The 22,085-nt window shown below is 41.6% G+C and overlaps 1 protein-coding gene and 1 pseudogene across 1 annotated transcript in view; one reads left to right on the top strand and one right to left on the bottom strand.

The window, feature by feature from the left end:
- Window positions 1-22,085, top strand: part of TRABD2A (TraB domain containing 2A) — a gene marked incomplete at its 5' end in the record, with an annotated part of 76,080 nt that overhangs the window by 41,139 nt on the left and 12,856 nt on the right. Inside the window, 2 exon segments of the mRNA XM_036224322.1 lie at window positions 9,352-9,498; window positions 12,280-12,454. Coding sequence (XP_036080215.1) covers window positions 9,352-9,498; window positions 12,280-12,454 — 322 coding nt within the window.
- On the bottom strand, window positions 12,062-12,180 carry LOC118605654 (annotated as a pseudogene).

Raw genomic sequence — 22,085 nt, 5'->3', positions numbered from 1 at the left:
CCTAGAAGGGTAGAGCAAAGTTTCTTCCCCCAAAGAGGTCTGTGGTCTCTTCTTGGTGACCTGACCATGTGTAGTATGCTCTTCACAGTCTGTGGCTGGTCAGGCCAGTGGCCTGGCATTAGGTGGTGGAGGATGAGTTGGTGGGCATGATGACCACGGTTTCCACTTGAATGTGGTTGTGCACATCAGTCACTTCTCTTTTGCTGATCAGGGTAATGTTGCTTTCAAACATTGGTGCGTCCTTAAAAATATAGCATCTTTCCTTGTACCTTGTTGCTGCAGATCCCCCATTAGGTATTGAGCATGTCCATTGCATAGCTGCTGTGGGCTATGTAATGCTGTCATATAGATTCACTGCTCTTCGCATCACCTGTTTTTTGATGGGGCCATGGACTGTGGGCCAAACTACAGCTCTACGACAAGGGAGTGACCGTGATGACTCATCTGTTTCTATGGCTTTCACCTTGGCCTAAGCTCCCAATGAATGTTCATGTTTATCCTCACTGCCTTCTGTGACCTGTTGTCATCACATACCGTTTTGTCCTGTTTTCCTCCACCTTCCAGAAGACATGCTGGCTCTGTGCAGGGTAGCTATGGGTGGGGAAGGGGCAGCAGCTACTATTGTAAAATTGTAATTATGATTATCATTATAATAATTGTAAATAAAATCATGCTGACAACTTTGCTCTCCCCCTCCAAGTTGCTTGGAGATCACTTCTACCTTTTGTCTTCTCTTCCCTAATATATCTTGCTTTGCCCTTAGGTACTGTTAAAAGATTGACAGTGAGTAACAGGTACCTGCTACCTGGCAATTTTTCTTTAAGAGAATTTGTTGCTACAAGTTTGATAATATAGAAACCATATGGAAAGCATACTTCTTGGAGCTTCTTGGGTGGACGGACATCCTCTATCCGTCCACCCTCTATTTATCTATCTGATTTTACATATAGAGACTGTCCACTGAAAGAGATAAAAACACTGGCAGTAATGATTGTTTTAGAGATGATGATTATGAAAAAGGAATGGGAAGGAGATCTATCTATTTGTACTATTTAAACTATTTGTACTATTTTGGTATATTCCAAAAGCTGGATTTGGGAACTTAGAATGTGGATTTCTTTTGAAATAATGATTTTAATACTGGATTCTAGGTTAGTCCACAGGAGGGTTTATGTTTGTATGGAAAAGCTATAGAAGCAATACTTTTTGGAAGCATGCTGGCCCCATCTGCCGATACCCTGACATCCCACATCCTTCCTCTGAGGATATGAGTCAGACTTAGAAAATTGTGGTGCTGAGAATTGTTATTCAGGGTCAGAACTGACTGCAGAGCAACACATACCAGCAGCTCTCTGGAGACATTTCATATTTGAAAGAGTTGGTAGAGTTAGGTATTCATTTCTTCAGGTTCTTGGAGCTCTAACTCTGACTTAATTCTATCGATGATTGCCAGCCCTGCCTGGGGGTGAGTGTAGGAGGTGATTCACAGTAGCATAGCTGTAATTGCAGAAGATGCTCATCAAAGGGATCTGGTGCTCTGCTTGTCATGGTTTATAAAGCATGGAGCAGCCCTGCATGCACTGTGTGGACTGATACCCAAGATTAAAGGAAATAAGTGAACTATAGAGCAGTGGGTAGAGCATTCCAAGATTTCTGTCTACAAATAAGGTGGTGGATAATGAGTTGTGATCTGTGGTTTGGGAAACATTGGCTTAGAAGGTTTCTAAGAAAACCAAGCCATATCCAGAAGAGGAGACTGATCTGAGATCTTGCAGAAATGAACTTGAATTCTTGTAGGATTGTCTGAAATCTTCAGTTGTAGAATTCCACCTGGATTTCTCATACATCAGCCTGAGCTCAGAGCAGAGGTCCCAGGATAGCTGTGAATTGCGGGGGGGGGGGGGGGGGAGGAGTAAGGACTCCTCTGGGATCCCTACAAGAGGCTTTTGTACCCATCCTGCCTTTTAACTGGAAAGATTGTAGGAAACCTTAATTTTGACCTTTTTGCGATCAAAAATTTCCCTTTCCCTTTTCCATGATATGCCTTCATCACTGATGTTACCTTGTGGATAAGGAGGTCTCAGGCTACATGTACTTCAAAAACAGCAAAAGATATCACCGTTTGTCAAAACTTGGCTTTTGTTCCCTGATTGTTTTACCTTAGATTATAATATATAGGTTCAGTATTTGCTCATGGAAAGGCTTTTTTTTTTGACTGCTTAAGGGCCAAAGGAGAAGAAACAAAAAAGTAGAGGATCTATCTATCTATCTATCTATCTATCTATCTATCTATCTATCTATCTATCTTTCCATCCATCTATCTATCTATCATCTATCTGTCCATCCTCTATCCGTCCACCCTCTATTTATCTATCTGATTTTACATACAGAGACTGTCCACTAAAAGAGATAAAAACACTGGCGGTAATGATTGTTTTAGAGATGATGATTATGAAACAGGAATGGGAAGGAGATCTATCTATTTGTACTACTTAAAAATTTTACCATATCATATTAACTATTAAAAAGCAGTAGAGCTGAAATTGACATGTTTTATGGGTTGACTTGTGTCCCCAAGTTGTTATGTCGAAGTCCTAATGGACCTGCGAATATGACCTTATCTGGAAATATGGTCTTTGTGGGTGATCAAGTTAAGATGAGGTCATTAAAGTGGGCACTAATCCCATATGACTGTGTCCCAATAAAAAGGGGAAAAGTGGACACGCACAGGAAGAATGCCATGTAAAGGTTGGAGTTATGCAACTACAGAGAGGGGCCTGGAGCAGATCCTTCCTTAATGCCTTCAGAGGGAGCATGACCCTGCTGACACCTTCATTTCAGACTCAGAACCTCCAGAACTATGACACAATACATTTCTGTCATTTAAGCCATCTAGTTTGTGGTACTTTGTTATATAATATGTGAGAAAATGTTAGCAGAAATTCCAAAGAAAGGAATGGAATGGAGATGAGGAGGCAGTTGATGGTTGGAACTGGGAGGATGTGAGGAGGCAGTGAGCATGGTCGTAGGCACTCAGCCAGGACCTCGTGCCTCCTCCTTTGCCCTGGTTCCTCTTTCTGGCCGCCCGTCCCCAGCTCTGATTGGACATGTTGTCTGCTGCATCTGGGACTTTTGGCTGTCCAGAAATAGTACTTGTGCCCCAGGTGTGATCACCTATTACTGATCCTGCAATGCTAGGAGGCCAGGTCAATGACAACATGCCAGGATGAACTGCCTGGAAGAGGACTCTGAGATCAACTTAATCGAATAGAGTTGTTTCTGAGGAACTTGCTAATCTGTGAGTCACATCCTAAAACCCCAAATTTACCACATACAGTAAGGAAAGTAAATTACATAATAACGACTCACAATCATTATTCTTATCAGAGTATAGACCTAAGAGATGTATGTTCTGAGGAATTTGGGTCTGGACCTCAGTGGTTTTAGTTGGTGTGACTTTGGAGCTGTGTGCTGTTTTTGTGGAGGCTTCATATGCTTCCTGTCCCCTTCTCCAGGGCTGCAGAGCACCAGGGGATGGTTACCTCCTACAGCTGGCAGGATAGACATGGATGGCCACCTCTGGTTTGCCCCAAGGAGTTACCTCTAGCAGTTCCTGCAGGGCCCTGCCCCTGGGTAGCATAGATGATAAAGGGCTGCTGTCTGGAAGAGAGGGAGGTCGATGGCAGTGACCTAACTCCTCGGTTGTGTGGTAGGTGGCATACTAACAAGGCCTGAGTCATCGGGAGTGTTATGGCTCCAAGGAAACCCTGTAAAGCCCTTTGTCTCTCAGGGACTTCTTCCTCAGGAACCCATATGTGCTCTTTCTCAAGTAGTTTTATTTGTTTCAGTGAGAGCTTTCCTTCCTTAAACATATACAGTGCACCAGAGACCTTCCCTGATCCCTAAACCACTGAGGAAAGAGTTTGGGGCAGCTGCCTCTGCAGATGACCTCATGCCAGCCTTTTCCATTGAGGCACTTCTCTGAGCCTCCCTCTGGCTTTCATTGAGTGTGTTGCATTGGATAGATACTGAGCGCTTTGTTTGGTGCTTGGGGCTTGCCAGTGAGCACAGTGGGCCGGGATCTTTCTAGCCAAAAAACCTCAGCCCCTTCCTTGTCATCCCTTAGGTGGACACTTGAGGCAGAATGGTCAGTGTCTTATCTTGTGCTGGCTTTTAATCTGCAAGATGCTTAAGGCCTTACAGCCTTAGCCAGGATATAAATAAGCACCACATTAAAGCTCCCCCCCGCCCCACCCCCCTCAGTTAGAGCAGTTGCAGCAGCTCTGGAAGGGAAGACGGGGGTTGTGTTAGAGATTTAAAAAGCAAATTTCTGTGTTACTAAAAACACCCACAAGGGCAACGGTCTTACAACTTTAGTGCTTGGATTAGCAGGCATCCAATAACTGTCTATTGGCTGAATTAATAAATGGAAGGAAGAAGGAATAAATGAATGAACTTCAGGAACATTTAGCACTGTACTCGCTTTGATTCTATCTTTTATTAGTTGACACAGAATGAACGCTCATGATACCTTTCATCATCTAGCTCATTTTTGATGATCCTTGGTTGGTCAACCACTCAAATTTCTAGAATTCTTGGGTAACCCAGGATCACAATTGGCATTTTGCTCCCTTTCCTGCCTTCCCTTCCACTATGTCCCTCACTCTCGATCACTGGTGCCTCTTGGTGATTGAAGACCACAGGCCAACAGACTGTCATTGATGAACATCTTTGCCCAGGTCACCATCCTAATGTCCATCTTCTCCCAAGGACAGTGTGTAATTCTAAATAGGGAAGTGTCTGATATCTAAAGAGAGCTGCTTTGAGTGCTAATGATGGTCAAATGTCTGTGGGCAGAAGCCGTGTGGGCCATGTGTGCCAAGTGAAGGGAACAGCAAAGGCAAAGCTCCCAAGGCAGACAGAAGACTGGGTCTGCCCACAATTGGGCAGTAAATTTCAGATGGTCTGTGAGATATTAACCAAAGCTTTTAGGTTTATAATTTCATAGGACAAGTATAAGAAATGACACATTTATACCCATTAACCTTTTGTTGCTATGATGATGAGGAAGAAGTAAAGGGTCTTTCATTTTTCTTGGGTTTATTTTAAGGGATGAGAGTTACCTTAAGGTTAGAGGGTTATAATCAAACTATTAGTGCTCACATCTTTTAAATTCTCTACACATTTCCTAGGCAAATGGAAAAACCACATTTCCCAACCTCCTTGAGGATTTAGGCAAGGCCATGTGACCTCTTCTAGCCAATAAAATGTGGGCATTCCAGGCTGAGGCATTTAAGAGCTGGTATATGTTCACTCCTTTCCCTTGCTATGGCATCCCTGGAAACTATATGTTAGGATGGCAGTGTTGCAGGTAAACAGAATTGGATTCCTAATGGACTAGATGGATGAAAGAGCCACGGATCTACTCAGACTTTGTGTGAGCAAGCTGTACACATTTGCTGAGCCATTGAGATTTCAGGTTTGATTTGTTTTTGTGACATAGCTTATCGATCTTGGTGATACAAGGAGAGAATATGGGAGCTTGAGAGAATGGAGGCTTGGTCAGGTTGAACACTCAAGGAACAAGTCCTAATGTAGACCTCCCAAAGTGGTTGAGGGATGAGCTCAAATAAAATGTGAGTCTCTGGGGTAAGAGTTGACTACTCTGTTAGGAGGTTCTGTTAATTTCCCAGGCTCAGGCACAGCTCCCCCCTGACCCCTAATTTTACTTTCCTGATAAATTTGTTGTGTCTGGCTTTACTGGAAATGCTTCCTTATTTGTTTTGGCAGGTGAGATTTTATCAGGCTTCTTTTATGAATATCTATCTTGCCTCAGACTTTAGGTCTCTGGAGTCATTTCTAAAATTTATTAATTAAGTCATAACCTATTGAACATTTACAGAATACTGGGTCGTGTGTGCCAGATGGTAAAGATACAAAGGTGAGTTGGACACAGTTGATACTCTTGAGGTAACAAAACCGGTAATGCCATTAGTGGTGTGTTAGTCACAAGATGCCCTTAGCCACAGGAGATGGGACTCACTGTGCCTGGGAGTTAGTGATGGAGGCTTCATCAAGGAGGAGACTCTCCAGCGTGATTTCATAGGACAGGTGTGTGTTCGCCATGTGGAGAAGGGTAGGAAGAGCCTTCCAAGTAGAGGGGATGGTGGGCGCGTAGTCACAGCAGTGCGGTGTCCTGGGCCTACTGCTGGGGCTGCATCCGTGGGCCCTCTTTATATAATTGGCTTTGGGAGATTGTCTGTGTTACTAAATTCATTTTGAATTTAAGTTCTAAAGGAGAATCAAAATTTTCTTATTAAAAAAGCAAAAATAAATGTTTCTAAAAACTTTTGAATGATTCATACCTGTTGACTCAATAGCCCTGTGTTAGGAATCTATACTAAAGAAATAATTTGAAAACAGAAAAACTTTCTGCTTGCGGATACTCCTGATGATGTGTTATTCATGATCTTTTTTTTTTTTTTTTAAAGATAAGGACCCTAATATTTGAAATAGAAAGTTTAGCTAAATTATGGCACATCACATAATATTTGACGCTAAGCAAGGCTTTAGTCATGTGAGGAAATGCCTACACAGTCAAAAAGAAGTGCAGGATGCTGAATTTTATGTGTAATATAATCAACTGTATAAAATGTATAGAATAAACTGAAGGGAAATAATACTCATGATATACTTATAAGTTGTTCAATTCAGTTAAAACCTGAGTGTTAAAATTATGGTAATTTACCACTTCTTTCTATACTTTTCTCCTTTCTGGATTATCTGTATAATGTACGTGTTACTCTTAATCTTAGTTTAAAAAAAGCTTTAGCACACTTTCCCTTCTGACTCCCTTTCTGTCTTCCTCTTTCCTTCTTTCTCTCTCTCTCTCTCTTTCCATCCCCTCCCCGCCCAGTTTTCCATCCTTCCTCCCTTTTTTCTTCCTTATTACAGATTCCTAATTCTTTAACTTAAGCCTAATAAGTTAACTTAGACCACGTGGCAAAAGCCAATTACTGCTACTTGGTAGTAGCATACCTCATGTACAGCAAAGTGGTAAAGATCTTAGACACCGCTATTGACTGGGCTCAAATCTCTATCTTAGTTAACTAAGCTATGTGACCTTAAACAATATTAAACTACTATTTGCTTCATTTTTTTTCATCTTTAAAATAGAATTAACAATATTTACTACCTTAGGATGTTGGGAGGATTAAATGAGAATGTAAGCAAAACACTAGCAGGGGGTCTGGTACACAGTAAGCACTAAAAATTCATTAATGTTTTGGCTTAGTTTTGGTATGCAAACTTTTTTTTAAAAGCTTAATCATCAAAAGTAAACATAAAAAGCAAAGACAAACATTCTAGCAAGGCTTTGTGAGCCTCTCATGAACAGGTGAAATGTCTTTAAGGTGAATGACATTTGAATATGGAACATGTTGAGAAAGGTCTGAATAAATAAAGATCTTATTTAATCTGTGATGTGGCCATACAATGTTCCCCATTTGCAGCCTGGTATGTCCATTAAAATGAATGGCTTAATCTTTTCTAATGTCAAGAACATCTTAAGAAAAACATTTTGGAATCAATGGAAACTCTTGGAGGTCTTTTAGCAACAGGTAACCTGGGCTCCTCCTGAATGCTTTTAGAATAGCAAAATCCATCAGCAAACATTGTGAGTCAATCAGATTTGGTTTAGGGGAGTTTGATTGAGACAGAATGTGCCTAGGGCCTGGCATACCTGGGAGGTGCTTCATAAGGCCCCTCTCCCTTCCAAAGGTTTTTTCTTCCAGTGAATCTAAAGTTATTTAGCAATTCCAAGTGGGGGTGGAGAGGTGCTAATGGCATAGTTTTTGAATCCAGGCGCTCATCTCTGTGGTGCTCAGCTCTCTGAGTTTCCTTACTTAGGGCGTGTACCTGGGTGTATTTGCCTCTGTCAACTCATGTTACTAGCAGAGGGGTGGGGAGGATGGAAATATAGCCCAGAAGGTCCTGTCCCCAGACAGGAGAGGCTGGTCTGCAGATATTTCGTGAGCTGACCTCCAGAAGAGGCTGGAGTTGTCTCTCACAGGGAGAAGTGAGACCTGTCAAGAGAAGAGAGGAAAGGAAGGTATTTTAAAGAGAGAGACCTGCCACCTCCCCCTTTGGTTAAAGCCTCATGATAGGGATAGGAACCTAGGGAGGCAGGGGTGTGGAAGAAGGATGTGCAGCAGGCAGGTCCATGCCGCAGTGGCCTGTGGGAAGCAAATTAAACCTCTGGCCTCTTTGCCACTCAAAACGAGGAGAAATGTGGAAGGAGAGAGAAAGCGGATTGGGCCGCATAGGGTTATCTGCTGACTTGAGACCTGTACTGTCTCTGGAGAATTGAAAACTTCCTGCCGAAAATCTCATGGTCAGAGCACTCAGACTCGCTGCCTGTCTGCATTTGAGCAAAGGGAGAGAGGCTATTTTCAACAGAGGTAGTATCCTGTACACTGATTTCCTGGGGGAGTTAGTGGAAGCACAGCTGTCACGGGTGGTGTGTATCACTTGGGGAGAGAGAGAGAGAGAGAGAAAATGCCACAGCATCTTCAGTAGTGTTGTCAGGGCCCTGTAGAGGGTACCAGCCTCAGTTCCCACCTGGTGCCGGAATCCCCACTTCTCCTCTGACCAAGCTCTCCAGAACCATGAAGAATTCACTGCTTTGTAAAACTCCTTGAATCTGAATTTTCCCAAAAGATGTTCCAGCAAATTCTTCTCTTGTGATGTTTTCCTCAAATAAGTTTGAGAGACCCAGCACTCTCTCCCGCCTTGGGGAGAAACACATCACACATTAATGGATCAAAGACTCTAAGAAGTTCTGTACAGACAAAACTTGTTTGATTTTGTTTAGCCCTCATATTCCCCCTTTTTTTCCCCGCAATAACTTCTATTAACATCCCATGGACCCAATGAATCCATTAGCTGGCAAATGCTGCACTGATGGTTAGAAAAGACCCACGTATATTGTATATATATTCTTGTCCAGTCTTTCATATATTGGAACCCATTGGTATGTGTGTGTCTATGTGCCCCAGTCTCTCCTGTGCCCCCTCCCAAGCTGCATTAGCTGTTCCTCACAAGCCAGCTCTTTGGGTCTTTTCACGTCTCAGTCATTCTTATGGGGGAGTTCTGTCCCTGTTAAGGCACGCCTCAGATGACCTAATGGGGACTGACTTGGCAGAAATGTTCTCTTTTTCTTTGGATACTGACCAGGAATTTATGTCACGGAGGAGAGGCAATTGTCAAACACAGACAAAAGAAATAAGATGTCAGCTACTAATTGCTGTGTCAGTGAACTTAAAGGGACCTACGTTTTCTCTCCTCTTTCAGGTCATCTTTGCTTTGAACCAGACCCACCTGCAGCAGGAGAGCCCGCGAGCAGGCAATCTTCAGATCCCCTGCATGACAGAGGATCTCATTGAACACTACAACTGTGGGGACCTCAGCTCTGTCATCTTCAGCCATGACAGCTCCCAGGTGAGGGCCTTTGTCCTTTGCCCAGCTCAGCATGCATTTAAATACAAGAATAAAGACATTACCTGCTTATACTGGACATCTGTGTACAAAGGAACAAGGCCATGAGGGACCTTAAAAATAAAATTGGGCTGAGTTAGATGTTAAGTGATATGTTGCAGCTAACAAAGCTATTCTTTATGAAACTTAAGAACTGAGAGGGACATTGATTAAAGTTAATTCCAGGATCCCAGTCAAAGGATAAAGGTTTAAGGGATTCGGCAGCAGGCCTCATGGCATAGACAGCAGGCAGCATGATACCACTCTCATAGAGGGGAAGAGACTGAGTCTGAAAGCCTCTGCCTGACTTAGGTAACACTTTTGAGAAATATGGAACAAAATTTTTTTCTGCAGCTTTTACTGGCTTCTAGGAACGTGTGAGCATGATACAGCTGAAGGGTCCATGGTATTCTTACAGGGGTGGCACATAAGAGGCTGGGAAGGCTACCAGCATTTCCAGACATAGATTTCATCCTGCAGTATTGCAGGGTATGTCTGATCTGTGCAGTGAGTGTACACACAGGACAGGTTTTACCTGTGGGCCATCAAGGGGAAGGAAGTAGCTCAGAGGATTGCAAATTCTGTACAGGATGGAGGTAGGATGGATATTTGTTATGCTTTTATCAACAAACTTCCACAGACAAACCATGATTTCTGCCTCCCCCCTCCTCCCCCTACTAAGGTCATGTAGAAGTGTCAAGTGCCAGCTAAGCTTCTGAGATAGGGAAGTGTGTTTTCTCCTCATGCGCAACCAGAGTCCTCATACAGAAGTACACTGGAGAAAGAGAAAGGAGCTGGTGGGTGTGCATGATGCTATCTAGGTCTCTTAGATGTGGGGACCCTGTCATAAGGAAATGTGAGCGAGTATGAGAGGTGAAAAAGGAACGACAGCACTGAGGAAAGGGACGATAGAGGCCGAATCCAGCATTACCCCACAAGTGTCAAAAGACATAATGAACTTTCTAGAGAGTCTAGAATGGGAGAAAGTGAAACCAGAGCAAAGCAAGCAAGAGGAACGGGAACACAGAAAGACACGAAAAAAGAAATAGAGTCGTTGGTGGTGATAATTCTTATGTGTACTCTTGGTGGGAGTGAAGGAAGTGAGGAGAAAGGTCAAGATTAATTGGAAAATTAAAATTTGAAGCAGTAGAAAAAGTTAGCATGGGTGGGGATTTGGAAGTTATGTGGGCAAATAATAAGGCTGATGGAGCAATTAGAGAATAGATGTCTTATACCTCTCTTCCTTTGGCTTCTTTATACCTGTCCTGCTCAGGGCCCTGCAGGTGGTGTGGGGTAAGGGAATGTGCCTGCCATTGGGGAATGAGGGCCAGGCTGGCCAGGGCTGAGCGGTGCGGGTTGTAGGTCATGTTTGGCATTTAGAAGGTGGAGCAGGATGGCAGCGGGACTTCTACCTGCATCTTCTGGGCACCTGTGTGGAGCGGTTGGTACAAAGGGAAGTGCTCTGCTGAAGAAAAGAGATTTTGGGAAATGGACAGGAGGATCTTCCTTAAATGACATGATAAAAAAAGATGATAAAGAAGAAGATAAAACTTTTGATTTGAAAACAAAAGATATCTTTTTAAAGAAATAGCAAAAGGAGATATGTTATACATAAAATGGAAATTTTATAAACTGTGTTATAGAGTGTGAGGACGTATGGAAGTTCTTTGAGAGGCTACCAGAAATAGGAGAAGTAGGCAGGGTAGATATTCTACATTGTGTTTGACTAAGGTACTGGTTAACCTTGTTAAATCCCTCGGTAGAGGAGAGCAAACCCAGGATAAGGGGTTGGGGGGGCTGAGGATTGGGGAGCCAGACGGCTGATAGTGGGGAAAGAACTCAGTGTCAGCTATGCCTACGCCCACTGGGTTGCAAGAACCACCCCTTTGTCACAATTCTGGAGTAATAGCACCCTGCTGTGAGCCAAAATACTGCAAGTGGCTAACATGTGTACCAGAATCAGGTGAAATATTTGGCAGGAGGGCAAAGAACATTGGCAAAGACAAGAGGGAGAAATAATGAACATTTAAATGTATGGAATTTATAAAACGATTGCATGTTTATAGAAATTTCATGTATTTGGTAGAATTGTTATTATTGATTCTAAAATATTTAACTATGTAAAGTTATTTTTATTTAAAAAAGCGTGAGTGAATTAAACAAATTAAAACTATGGATGTACTATGCACAGTTATGGTCTCCTTATATAAACACATAGCATCAAACACTTTAATGGAACAGAGATACTGTTTTAAATAGCCGAAGAGTTCTTTAAGTGTACTTTATTTAAAACATTTCACTTGGGTTACAGAGGATGATATTACAGTTTGAAAAGTAGCACGTGGGAGACTCCAAGAATGGTGTGTCATTCTTCCTTCTCTTGACAGCATCTTGACCCTCTAGGCTGGGTGATTTTTTTTTTTAATTAAAATTTTTTTTTTTTTTTTTTTAGGCAAGGCAATCTTTGATTGACCTCACAGATTGCAAGGACCTTGTCAGTTTATAATTCCTTCTTTTTTATGTTTCATGCCTACGGCACCTGGCCTTCCTAGGTGGTCTCTCATCTAAGTACAAACAAGGCCCAACCCTGCTTAGCGTCTGAGATCAGAAGAGATTGGGCTTGTTCAGGGTGGCATGACCGTAGACTAGGCTGGGTGATTTGATGCCCAAATTAAGCAACTTCATTCATAACTCTGTTGCCCTTAATTTTATCTTTTTTTTTTTTTTTTTTTTTTTTTGACGGAGGTTCCCAATTTTATTAATGCTGTGCTACCACCTCAGGAATGCATTACTGCTCAGGGGACTGGCAGCTACTTCAGCCAAAAGCTTATCTACAAGCGGAATGAGAGAATGAGGAAGTGGGTGAAGACACTTTTGGAGGAGTTGCCTGACAAAGGCTTTTTCTTCGCCTTTGGAGCTGGTGAGTTGTAGGCTACCTCTGATTAGACCCTGCCTCTGATGCTTCTCCCATTGAGGGAATGCTGAGGCGGGTTCCTGGTAGTAGGTGACATGAGTAACACCTTTAACTTTTTGCAGTTGCGAAGTGGCTCCAGGTAGTGCCTGAGTATCCAGCATGGTTGAAACATTGCCAGAAGGGCTGGTGCATGTGACATCACCTACAGTTCTCTCTCCATATGGGGCTCCTGATACACTCCGTAGCTAGGAAGGCATTTCACTCTCTTCTGAACTCATTTAATCCTAACTTCTTCCTGGCACCTTTCACTTTTTTAACTTCCACTGAAATTTGTCTGTCTTCTCTCTCTTACCTGACTATGAGCCCCTCCCAAGTTTAAGGCCTGAGGCTGACACATCAGTTTTTATTATTAACAGTGTACATGAAGACAGATTGGGAAAATTATTGCCTTTTGTGGCTTTTTGAAATATATATTTTTTCCTCTTCTCAAGTGATTCTATCACAGCTTTGTAGCCTCTGAGATTAAAGACAGAAATTGTAGAAGTTGGGTGTGTGCAAGAGGTGATTTTGCTGGGCTAGGCTTCCTCCTTATAGTTCTTCAATAACTTCAAAAATGTAAACAAGTCACCTTCCTCAGGTTTTTTTTTTTTTTTTTTTTTTTTTTACTGGAGAGAAGCACTTATGGATGGCAGAGTACTACAGCATAATCTCCTGATCTCAAGGTCCTTAGCCTAATTACATCTTCGAAATAATTTTTTTTGGGGGGGGGCATGTAAGATGACATTCTCAGGTTCCAGGGATTTTGGGGAACTATTAATCAGCCTGCCGCAACATCTGAAAATCAATTAATGTAATACTCCATATTAATAGACTAAAGGACAGGAACCACCTGATCATCTCTGTAGACGTGGAAAAAGCATTCGATAACATGCAACACTCTTTCATGATAAAAACACTCATCGAAGCAGGAATGGAGGGGAACTTCATCAACCTGTTAAAGAGTTGCTGTGAAATTCCCACAGTTGCATCGTATTTAATGATGAAAGACTGAATGCTTTCCCCCTGAGAATGAGGAAGAAGACAAGGACGGCTGCTGTCACTTCTCTTCAACATTGCGCTGAAGGTTCTAGCCAGGGAAATTAGAAACAGAAAAGAAATAAAAGACATTTAGATTGGAAAGGAGGAGGTAAATTCTTTTCTCAGATGATATGGTCTTGTGTATAGAAAATCCTAAGTATTACAAATTTTACCTAAAAAGAAAAACTTTAAACAAACAAATGAACGAATAAACAAACAGAATTCTAAATAATCCAGCAAAAAACTGTTAGAACTAATAACTGAGTTCAGGTTGCAATAATGCAGGATATAAGGTCAATAAATAATTTGAAAATGCAATTAAGACACCATTTCCATGTACAACAGCATAAAAAATAGTTATGACTAAATTTTACAAACCAGTGCAATTTGTACAATGAAAACTAAAAACATCATTAAAAGGAATTAAAGAAGACCGCAAGAAATGGAGATCTTTCATTTTCATGGATCGGAAGACAGAATAACTATTGCTAAGATGGCAATATTCCCCAAACTGAGCTGCAGGTTCAATGCAATCCTTATAATCTCAGTTGATGAAAATGTTTTAAAATTCGATAGTGGTGAAGGTTGTATAACTTTGCGAGTATTCCAAAAATTACAAAATCGAACACCTTAAAAGGATGTTTTACGTTACATGAATTATGCTCAAATGAAGCTGTTGTTGAAAACTGAGGGGTTGGGCTCATATGTTGAAAAGTTCTATCAAAACAAATCACAGTTTCTGCCTTCAGTGACCCCTCTGAGTCTGTAAGTGGGTCTCCTCCTCTGTTTCAAATTTCACTTTTGGATCACGCACTGTGCTGTGTAGCTCTGCCCATGTCCGGCCTGTCACAAGTGGCTTTCTCTAACAAAGCTGTTAGCCAGAGCCTCACCCAGCAGGCAACTTGACAGGCGTCAGGCCACAGATGGCCCTGCGGCTCTGCCCCTGGTGGGGGTGATGGCTCCCTTTCATTAGGATATAGCTTGTGGCTTTGTCCCAGTGGCCATACTGGGTCTCAAAGCACCCAGCGCTGGAGCATGTGAGAGCTGAGTGCATAAGGCCACAAGCGGCCTTCCGCTTCTACCAGACTCAACTGATCTCTCAAGAGCTTCCCTGATGTCCAGTGTGGAATAATGGGGCCCTGGGAGCAGGGAAAAGGTGGGTGCTCTAAAATGACAGCATCCTGCCCTGTGGTGTGCTGCTGTGCCAGGTGCGTTCTGGGCCAAAGCAAGGCCAGGCGATAGTTAGCTGGTGGCCAGTGGGCATGATGGACCTGAGTAGGCTCTCTGGATGGAGATTATGTCTGATGGATGGCACAGGTGATACTGCCACACCTAAGCTTGCCTAATTCGCTGGGCGCAATTCATTATACTGCTGTAGTGCTAGATAGACGCGTCACAGTTCCTGGGCACTTTGGGTGCCAAGAGTGGCCTGGATAGCTGCCAGAGCCAAGTGTTTTCCTGGGGCTGCTTTCTCTACCACCTGAGTCAATTTCTTCTTGTGCCTTCTGAAGGCTGAGCTTATCTGAGGGAACCACAGAAATCAAATTGCTCCCAAACTCAGGCTTGGCAGTGTAATATTTTCAAATCTGTGCATTTAGCAAACTTTTAATTGTAAAGTGAGGATAACAGTAACACCAGAAGCATGGTGGCATGAGGGATCTTCCCCGATCTCTCCCCATGGAATTGCAATAAACTGAACAGCTACAGTCCAACAAATAACACCCAACTTGCACACGAGAACATCTGAGAGTCTCATCAGAGCATCTGAAAGTAGGCCAATCATGTAAGTCAGGGAGGTGGAAAGAGAGGAAAAAAGACACTGGAATGCAGCCCAGAGCTCCCTGCAGGATGAGGGGGAGGGGAGAATTATGTGGTAGCTCCTTGGCTCTTTGAAGCACTGCACAGTCCTGCCTGAGTGATCAGCATATTCCACGTGGCCAGTGATCAGAGTAGAGAGCAGGGCAGAGACTGAATGTCTTAGAAACTGCCTTACCCCACTGTCCAAGAGTATACCCACGCCCTGCCCCTATCCTCCCAGAGCCAGCACTGAGCCTCAGAGGAATCTGTGCAACCAGTACTAAACAGACACTTCGGCCTGTCCCAGTGATAGGGGTGGAGATACAGAAGGGAGACAGCTAAAACCTTAGGGACAGCATTATCGGAAGGAGAAGAGCTAACACACACAGCTGGCCTCTCCCAATCCACCCACCCCGACCCAGTCAGGCTGATTTGAAAGGAAGTGGTGGATCGTAGCATCTGACTGCTGGGGCAGTACTGGGACTCCAGGGCCTTTTCAGAAGCTCGGACCCCTATTGCCCTTAACATTCTCCCATGGGGGTGGAGCCCTGGGACCGAGGTGACCTGGTCACAGAAGAGACACACACCTCACTAAAAAACAAAACGAAACAAACAAAATCTAGATTATTTTAACCTAAAAGCAGAGATCCAGGAGGCTTGGGCAGTGCAGGAGATTTGAACGCCACCTACTGGAAATTGAAATAAAAACCTTATCAGCCTGCTAAAGAGAGATCTCTATGTAATAATTTTTTTTTTTTTTTAAAGCTGAGTAAATACCCACTAATGCCTAGGCTAAGAAATAGTCCATCAAACACCGTGAACAACCAAGGTGACAAGGCAGCTCAGAAGGGAAATGAAAAATTTCCAGAAAATAAGATTAAATGACAGAGAATTCGAGATTGCACTTCTGAAAAAGAAAAACTCAACTAGTTGCAAGAAAATTCTGATTGACAGTTCAAAGAACTTAGAAACAAACAACAAGAATACCTTACCAAGGAGATTGAAACTCTGAAAAAGAACCAACTAGAACTTCTGTAGATGAATAACTTATTAAAAGAGATGAGGAATGAAATAGGAAGCTTAGAACATGGAGCTGGCCAGGTAGAGGAAAGAATTAGTGATATTGAAGATAGAAATCTGGAAATGATGCAGAGGGAAGTAGAGAGAAAATTGAGAGTGAAAAAAATGAAAGGACTCACAAGAACTACCTGACACCATCAGAAAAAGCAATATAAGAATACTGGGTATACCAAAAAGAGAAGAGAGAGAAGAAAACAGAGGGCCTATTCAAACAAATAATCAAAAATTTCTCAAACCTATGAAAAGAACTGGATCCTTGAAGTCAAGAAGCAAACAGAACACCTAAGTATTTCAACCCAAAAAGGCCTTCTGCAGACATATTATATTAAAATTGTCAAAAATTAATGACAAAGAAAGTTCTCAAGGTAGACAGGGAAAAGAAGGCGGTAACTTATAAAGAAAAATCCATTAGATTATCATTGGACTTTTCAGCACAATTTTTACAAGCTAGGAGTGAGTGGAACCAAATATTCAAACTATTGAAAGAGAAAAATTGCCAGCCAAGAATATATCCAACAAAATTCTTCTTCAGATATGAAAGAGAAAGTTCCTCTTCAGATATGAAAGAGAAATAAAGACCTTTTTAGACATACAGAAGCTGAGGGAATTTCCCACCACAAGGTCTGGATTACAGGAAATACTAAAGGTGGTCATTCTACCTGAAAAAAAAAGTAAAACTATCTATAACTATGAGTAAGATGACTAGCAGGTGGAAAGAAACAGGAAAGTGCAACCCTTATTAAGAACAGGGTATAATAATTTTAAATGTTATATAATGGTTAAAGGTAAAATAACTTTAAAAAGAGTAGAAGACAACAGCTATTGCAACCTAGAAAAAATAGGAATAATTTCAGACAACAAAAACAGAAAAAGAGGGGTTAACAATTTGAATCTGCCAAAGGGAATAGAGATAAGGCACATGCAGAAAAAAAAGATTACTATATCTCTATCTCTATCTATATGTATGTATGTGTGTGTGTATATGTGTGTGTGTGTGTGTGTGTATAAACTTTCCTTACATAAACCTAACGGTAGCACACACCAAAAATCCAGAACTGAGACACATAACATAAAACAAGAGGGAACAGAGAGGAAAATCATGAAATACCACCACCAAATTAAAATGAGTCAGAAACACAAGGACAAAGACACAATGGAAACAATGAGCTACTAGAAACAAAAGATAAAATGGCTATAGGAAAACCTCATATTTCAATAATCTCTCTAAATGTAAATGTACTGAAATCACCAATAAAAAGGCAGAGTAGCAGTTTGAATCAAAAAACAAAACCCAAACTTATGCTACCTTCAAGAGATGCATCTCAGCTGGAAGGACAAATATAGGCCCAAAGCAAAAGGGTGAAAAACAATACTCCAAGCACATGGCATCGAGAGAAAAGCGGGTGTAGCCATATTTATATATGATGAAATAGACTTCAAGATAAAAAAGGTAACTAGAGAAAATGATGGACACTTCATAATGATAAAGGAGACCATACATCAAGAAGACACAACACTTAGCAATATATATGCTTCCAATCAAGGGGCACCAAAATATATAAAGCAACTACTAACAGAACTAAAGGGAGAAACTGACAACAACACAATTCTAGTAGAAGATCTAAATACCCCACTGTTAGCTATGGATAGATCATCCAAACAGAAAATCAATAGGGAAAAATCAACCTTAAATGACACATTAGACCAGTTGAACATAATCAACATTTACAGAGCCTTTCATCCCAGAACATCGGATTATACTTTCTTCTTTAGTGCACAAGGAACTTTCTAAAGGACAGACCATATATTGGCACACAAAGCTAGCCTTAACACATTTAGGGAGATTGAAATCAGAGGCTTTGATTTAAGATATTGGAGTAGGTAAAAATTGTGCTTGCCTACTCTCATAACTACATCAAAATTACAGCTAAACACATAGAAGAGGCCACTTCGAGACTTGTAGGAGGGGTGGAGATGTGAAATGGGCTGGTCCCACACCTCCGTGTGGTGGATGAGAATCAAATGAAATATCTTGGCAGCAGTGATCCCCTGGGAAGAGAGAGTGCTCCCAGCGCCACACAGGGCTCCCCAGCCCATGGTGCCAGAGCAAGGAAGAGAAGTCCCCACAACTTCTCGCTGTATAAACCAGTGGAGATTGTGGGTGAGTGAGATAAAGGACTTGGGGAGTCCCAGATGCTCCTCTTAAAGGGTCCTGCATAAACTTACTAGCTGACAGACTCATCTGCTCTGAGCTCCAAAGCTGGGGCATCATTTCAAAGGGTGCCAGGGACATATGGGCAGGAACAGAGTTGTCTGGCTTCGGGGTGAGGGTTGGATAGACAGCTTTCTCTCAGACAGAAGTGCTGGCAGAGAACGTTATCTCTTTGTTGAGCCCTCTCTGGTCCAGCTTGCAGACCCAGGTGGCTGCCATATATGAGTCTCCAGCAAAACACTATTCACCTGGCCCCGGTAAGTCCCTGAGACCCCATCCTTTCTGCTTGCGGGCCCACTCAAGCCATTTCCAGTTACTTTTCCATACAAAAGGCCTGCCTTGGCTCATGCTATGGACTTTCCTAAAATCTCTCAAAGGTTCACAGAGCTAAACAAGCAGCATCTGGCCTTCATATGCCCTGTATCTCTTGCTGAGCAGCCCTAAGCTTGGCACTAGCAGCAGCCAGCCTTGGTTTGCAGCTTGGCGTCTCAAGACACTTCTGAGCCCAGCGTGGGTAATGGCCTACTGAAGATCGCTTAGTGGCTTATGCCAGGTGGTCCCAGGCAGAGCGCAGGCTGAAGCTGAACTTGGCCAATGGCAGGGCCCCTCCCAGGAGGCCCCAGCCTGCATATTGGTGGCCAGCTTTGGACTGAGCCAGAGCACTACCTGGGTCACCTCTGGGGATTACACACCTAAAGGGCAGATAGGGCAGGCACTAGAGTCCTGCTAAAGTGAATCCTGCTCTGTAGGGTCAGCCCCTGCACAACAGCTCCTCCACTGGTAATGACCGGTCATAACAACCAATAAGCCTGAGGGTCAATCCCTCCCACTGATGAGCAAACAACAGTCAAGGCTAACTACAACAAGAGGGCACACACAATGCATACAAGGGACATACCTCGAGCACCCGGCTCAGGTGATCAGGGAATACTGTGCCACGGGGACCCACAGCACACCTACGACATAAAGCCACTCTACTAAGACTGGGAGACATAGCAGCCCTATGTAATACATAGGAACAAACACAAGTAGGCATCCAAAATGAGAAGACAAAGAAACATGTCCTAAATAACAGAACAAAGCTCCAGAAAAAGAACTAAACAAAATGGAGACAAGCAACCTACCAGATAGATAAAAAGTTCAAAACACTGCTTTAAGGATGCTCAATGAACATAGGAGAAGAGTAGATGAACTTAGTGAGAAGTTTAACAAAGAGAGAAAAGATGAAAGTGGAGACAGAAAACATAAAAAAGAATCAGTCAGAAATGAAGAATACAATAACTGAAATGAAGACTACCTTAGGGGGAATTAATAGGAGATTAGATGAAGCGGAGAATCGAATTAGCGAGTTAGAAGATAAGGTAGCAGAAAACACCCCATTGGAACAGTAACAAGAAAAAAGAATCCAAAAAATATGAAGATAGTTTAAGGGGCCTCTGGGACAGTGTCCCAGGCATACCGACATTCACATCATAGAGCTACCAGAAGGAGAAGAGAGAGCAAAAAACTGAAAACCTATTTCAAGAAATAATTTTGGAAAACTTCCCTAACCTGGTGAAGGAAATAGACATACCAGCCCAGAAAGTGCAGAGGTTTTCAAACAAGATAAATCTAAAGAAGCCCACACCAAGATACATCATAATTCAAAATTTAAAAGTTAAAGACAAAGAGAGAATCTTAAAAGTGGCAAGAGAAAAGAAGTTAGCTACTTACAAGGGAGCTCCCATAAGACTGTCAGTTAATTTCTCAACAACAACTTTGCAGGCCAGAAGGGATTGGCATGAAATATTCAAAGTGATAAAAAGCAAGGACTTATGACCAAGATTACTCTACCCAGCAAAGTTATTATTTAGAATTGAAGGACAGATAAGAACTTCCCAGAAAAGGAAAAGCTAAAGGAGTTTCTCAACACTAACATACAGGGAATGTTAGAGAGACTTCTTCAAGAAGAAGAAGAAGAAGAAAAAAAGGTAAAAATATGAATACAAAAATGGCAATAACTACATATCTAGCAACAATTACTTTCAATGTAAATGGATTAAATGCTCCAATCAAAAGAAAGGGTGGTCGAATGGATAAGAAAACAGGATCCTTACGTGTGCTGCCTATGAGAGTCTCACTTCAGACTGAAAGACATACGTAGACTGAAAGTAAAGGAAGCAGACAAAATAGACTTTAAAACAAAGTCTATAGCCAGAGCAAAGCAGGACTCAGTTATCTCACTTCTGGATATTTATCTGAAGAAACCCAAACACTACTTTTAAGAGACATGTGAATCATATGTTCATTGCAGCATTATTTACATACAATGGGCAAGATGGAATATTACTACTAGCCACAAAAAAATAATGAAATCTCGACATCTGGAATTACATAATGGATGGACCTAAAGGGTATTATGCTTAGTGGAGTAAGTCAGAAAAAGACAAATGACATATGTGGAATCTAGAGAACAGGATAAACAAACAAACAATAGAAATAAGCTCATAGATATAGAGAACATTTTGATGGTTCTCAGATTGGAGGGTGAGGGTGTTGGTGAAGGGGAAGAGATTAAGAGGTACAAATTGGTAGTTACAAAATAGTCATGGAGATATAGAGTAAAGCATGGAGAATATAGTTAGTAGTATTGTAATAACTATGTATGGTGACAGATGGGTACTGGATTTACTAGGGTGATTACTTCAATAGTTATAGAAACATCTAATCACTGTGTTATATACCAGGAACTAATGTAATATTGTATGTCAAGTATAATTGAAATAAAGAAAAAAAGAAAATAACAAATAATAAAAATAAAATAAAATAAGATTGAAATCATACCAAGCATATTCTCCAACCTACTAGGAAAAGAAGAACAAATGATGCTCAAAGCAAGCAGAAGAAAGGAAATAATAAAATTAGAGTAGAGTTAAATGAAATTAAGAAAAAAAGACTACAGAAAAAATTAATGCAACGAAGAGTTGGTTCTTTCAAAAAAATTAATAAAATTGACAAACTCACAGCTAGACTCAGTAAGGAAAAAAGAGAAAGGACACAAATAGACAAAATCAGAAATGAAAGAGAATTTACAAAGTTACTACCAAAATACAAGGATCATACAAGAATACTATGAAAAATTATATGCCACCAAATTTAATAACCTAGAAGAAATGGACAAGTCTTAGAAATATACAAGGTTCTTCGACTGAATCATGAAGAACTGGAAAATCTAAAGAGACTGATCAACAGTATGGAAATCGAAACAATCATCAAAAACCTTCCAGAGAGTAAAAGTTCGGGACCAGATGGCTTCACTAGTGAATTCTGCCACACTTTCAAAGAAAATTTAATACCTGTTATTCTCAAAATTTTCCAAAAAAGTGAAGAAGAGGTAATTCCTCATTTTAAGAGGCCAATATTATCATGATATCAAAATGTGGTAAAGACAACACAAAAGAAAACTATAGACCAGATGAAAAAATCCTATAC

Source organism: Rousettus aegyptiacus, unplaced genomic scaffold, assembly GCF_014176215.1.
Source record: "Rousettus aegyptiacus isolate mRouAeg1 unplaced genomic scaffold, mRouAeg1.p scaffold_m13_p_7, whole genome shotgun sequence".
In the NCBI taxonomy this organism is placed as follows: domain Eukaryota; kingdom Metazoa; phylum Chordata; class Mammalia; order Chiroptera; family Pteropodidae; genus Rousettus; species Rousettus aegyptiacus.
This window is presented reverse-complemented; position numbering and strand designations above follow the sequence as displayed.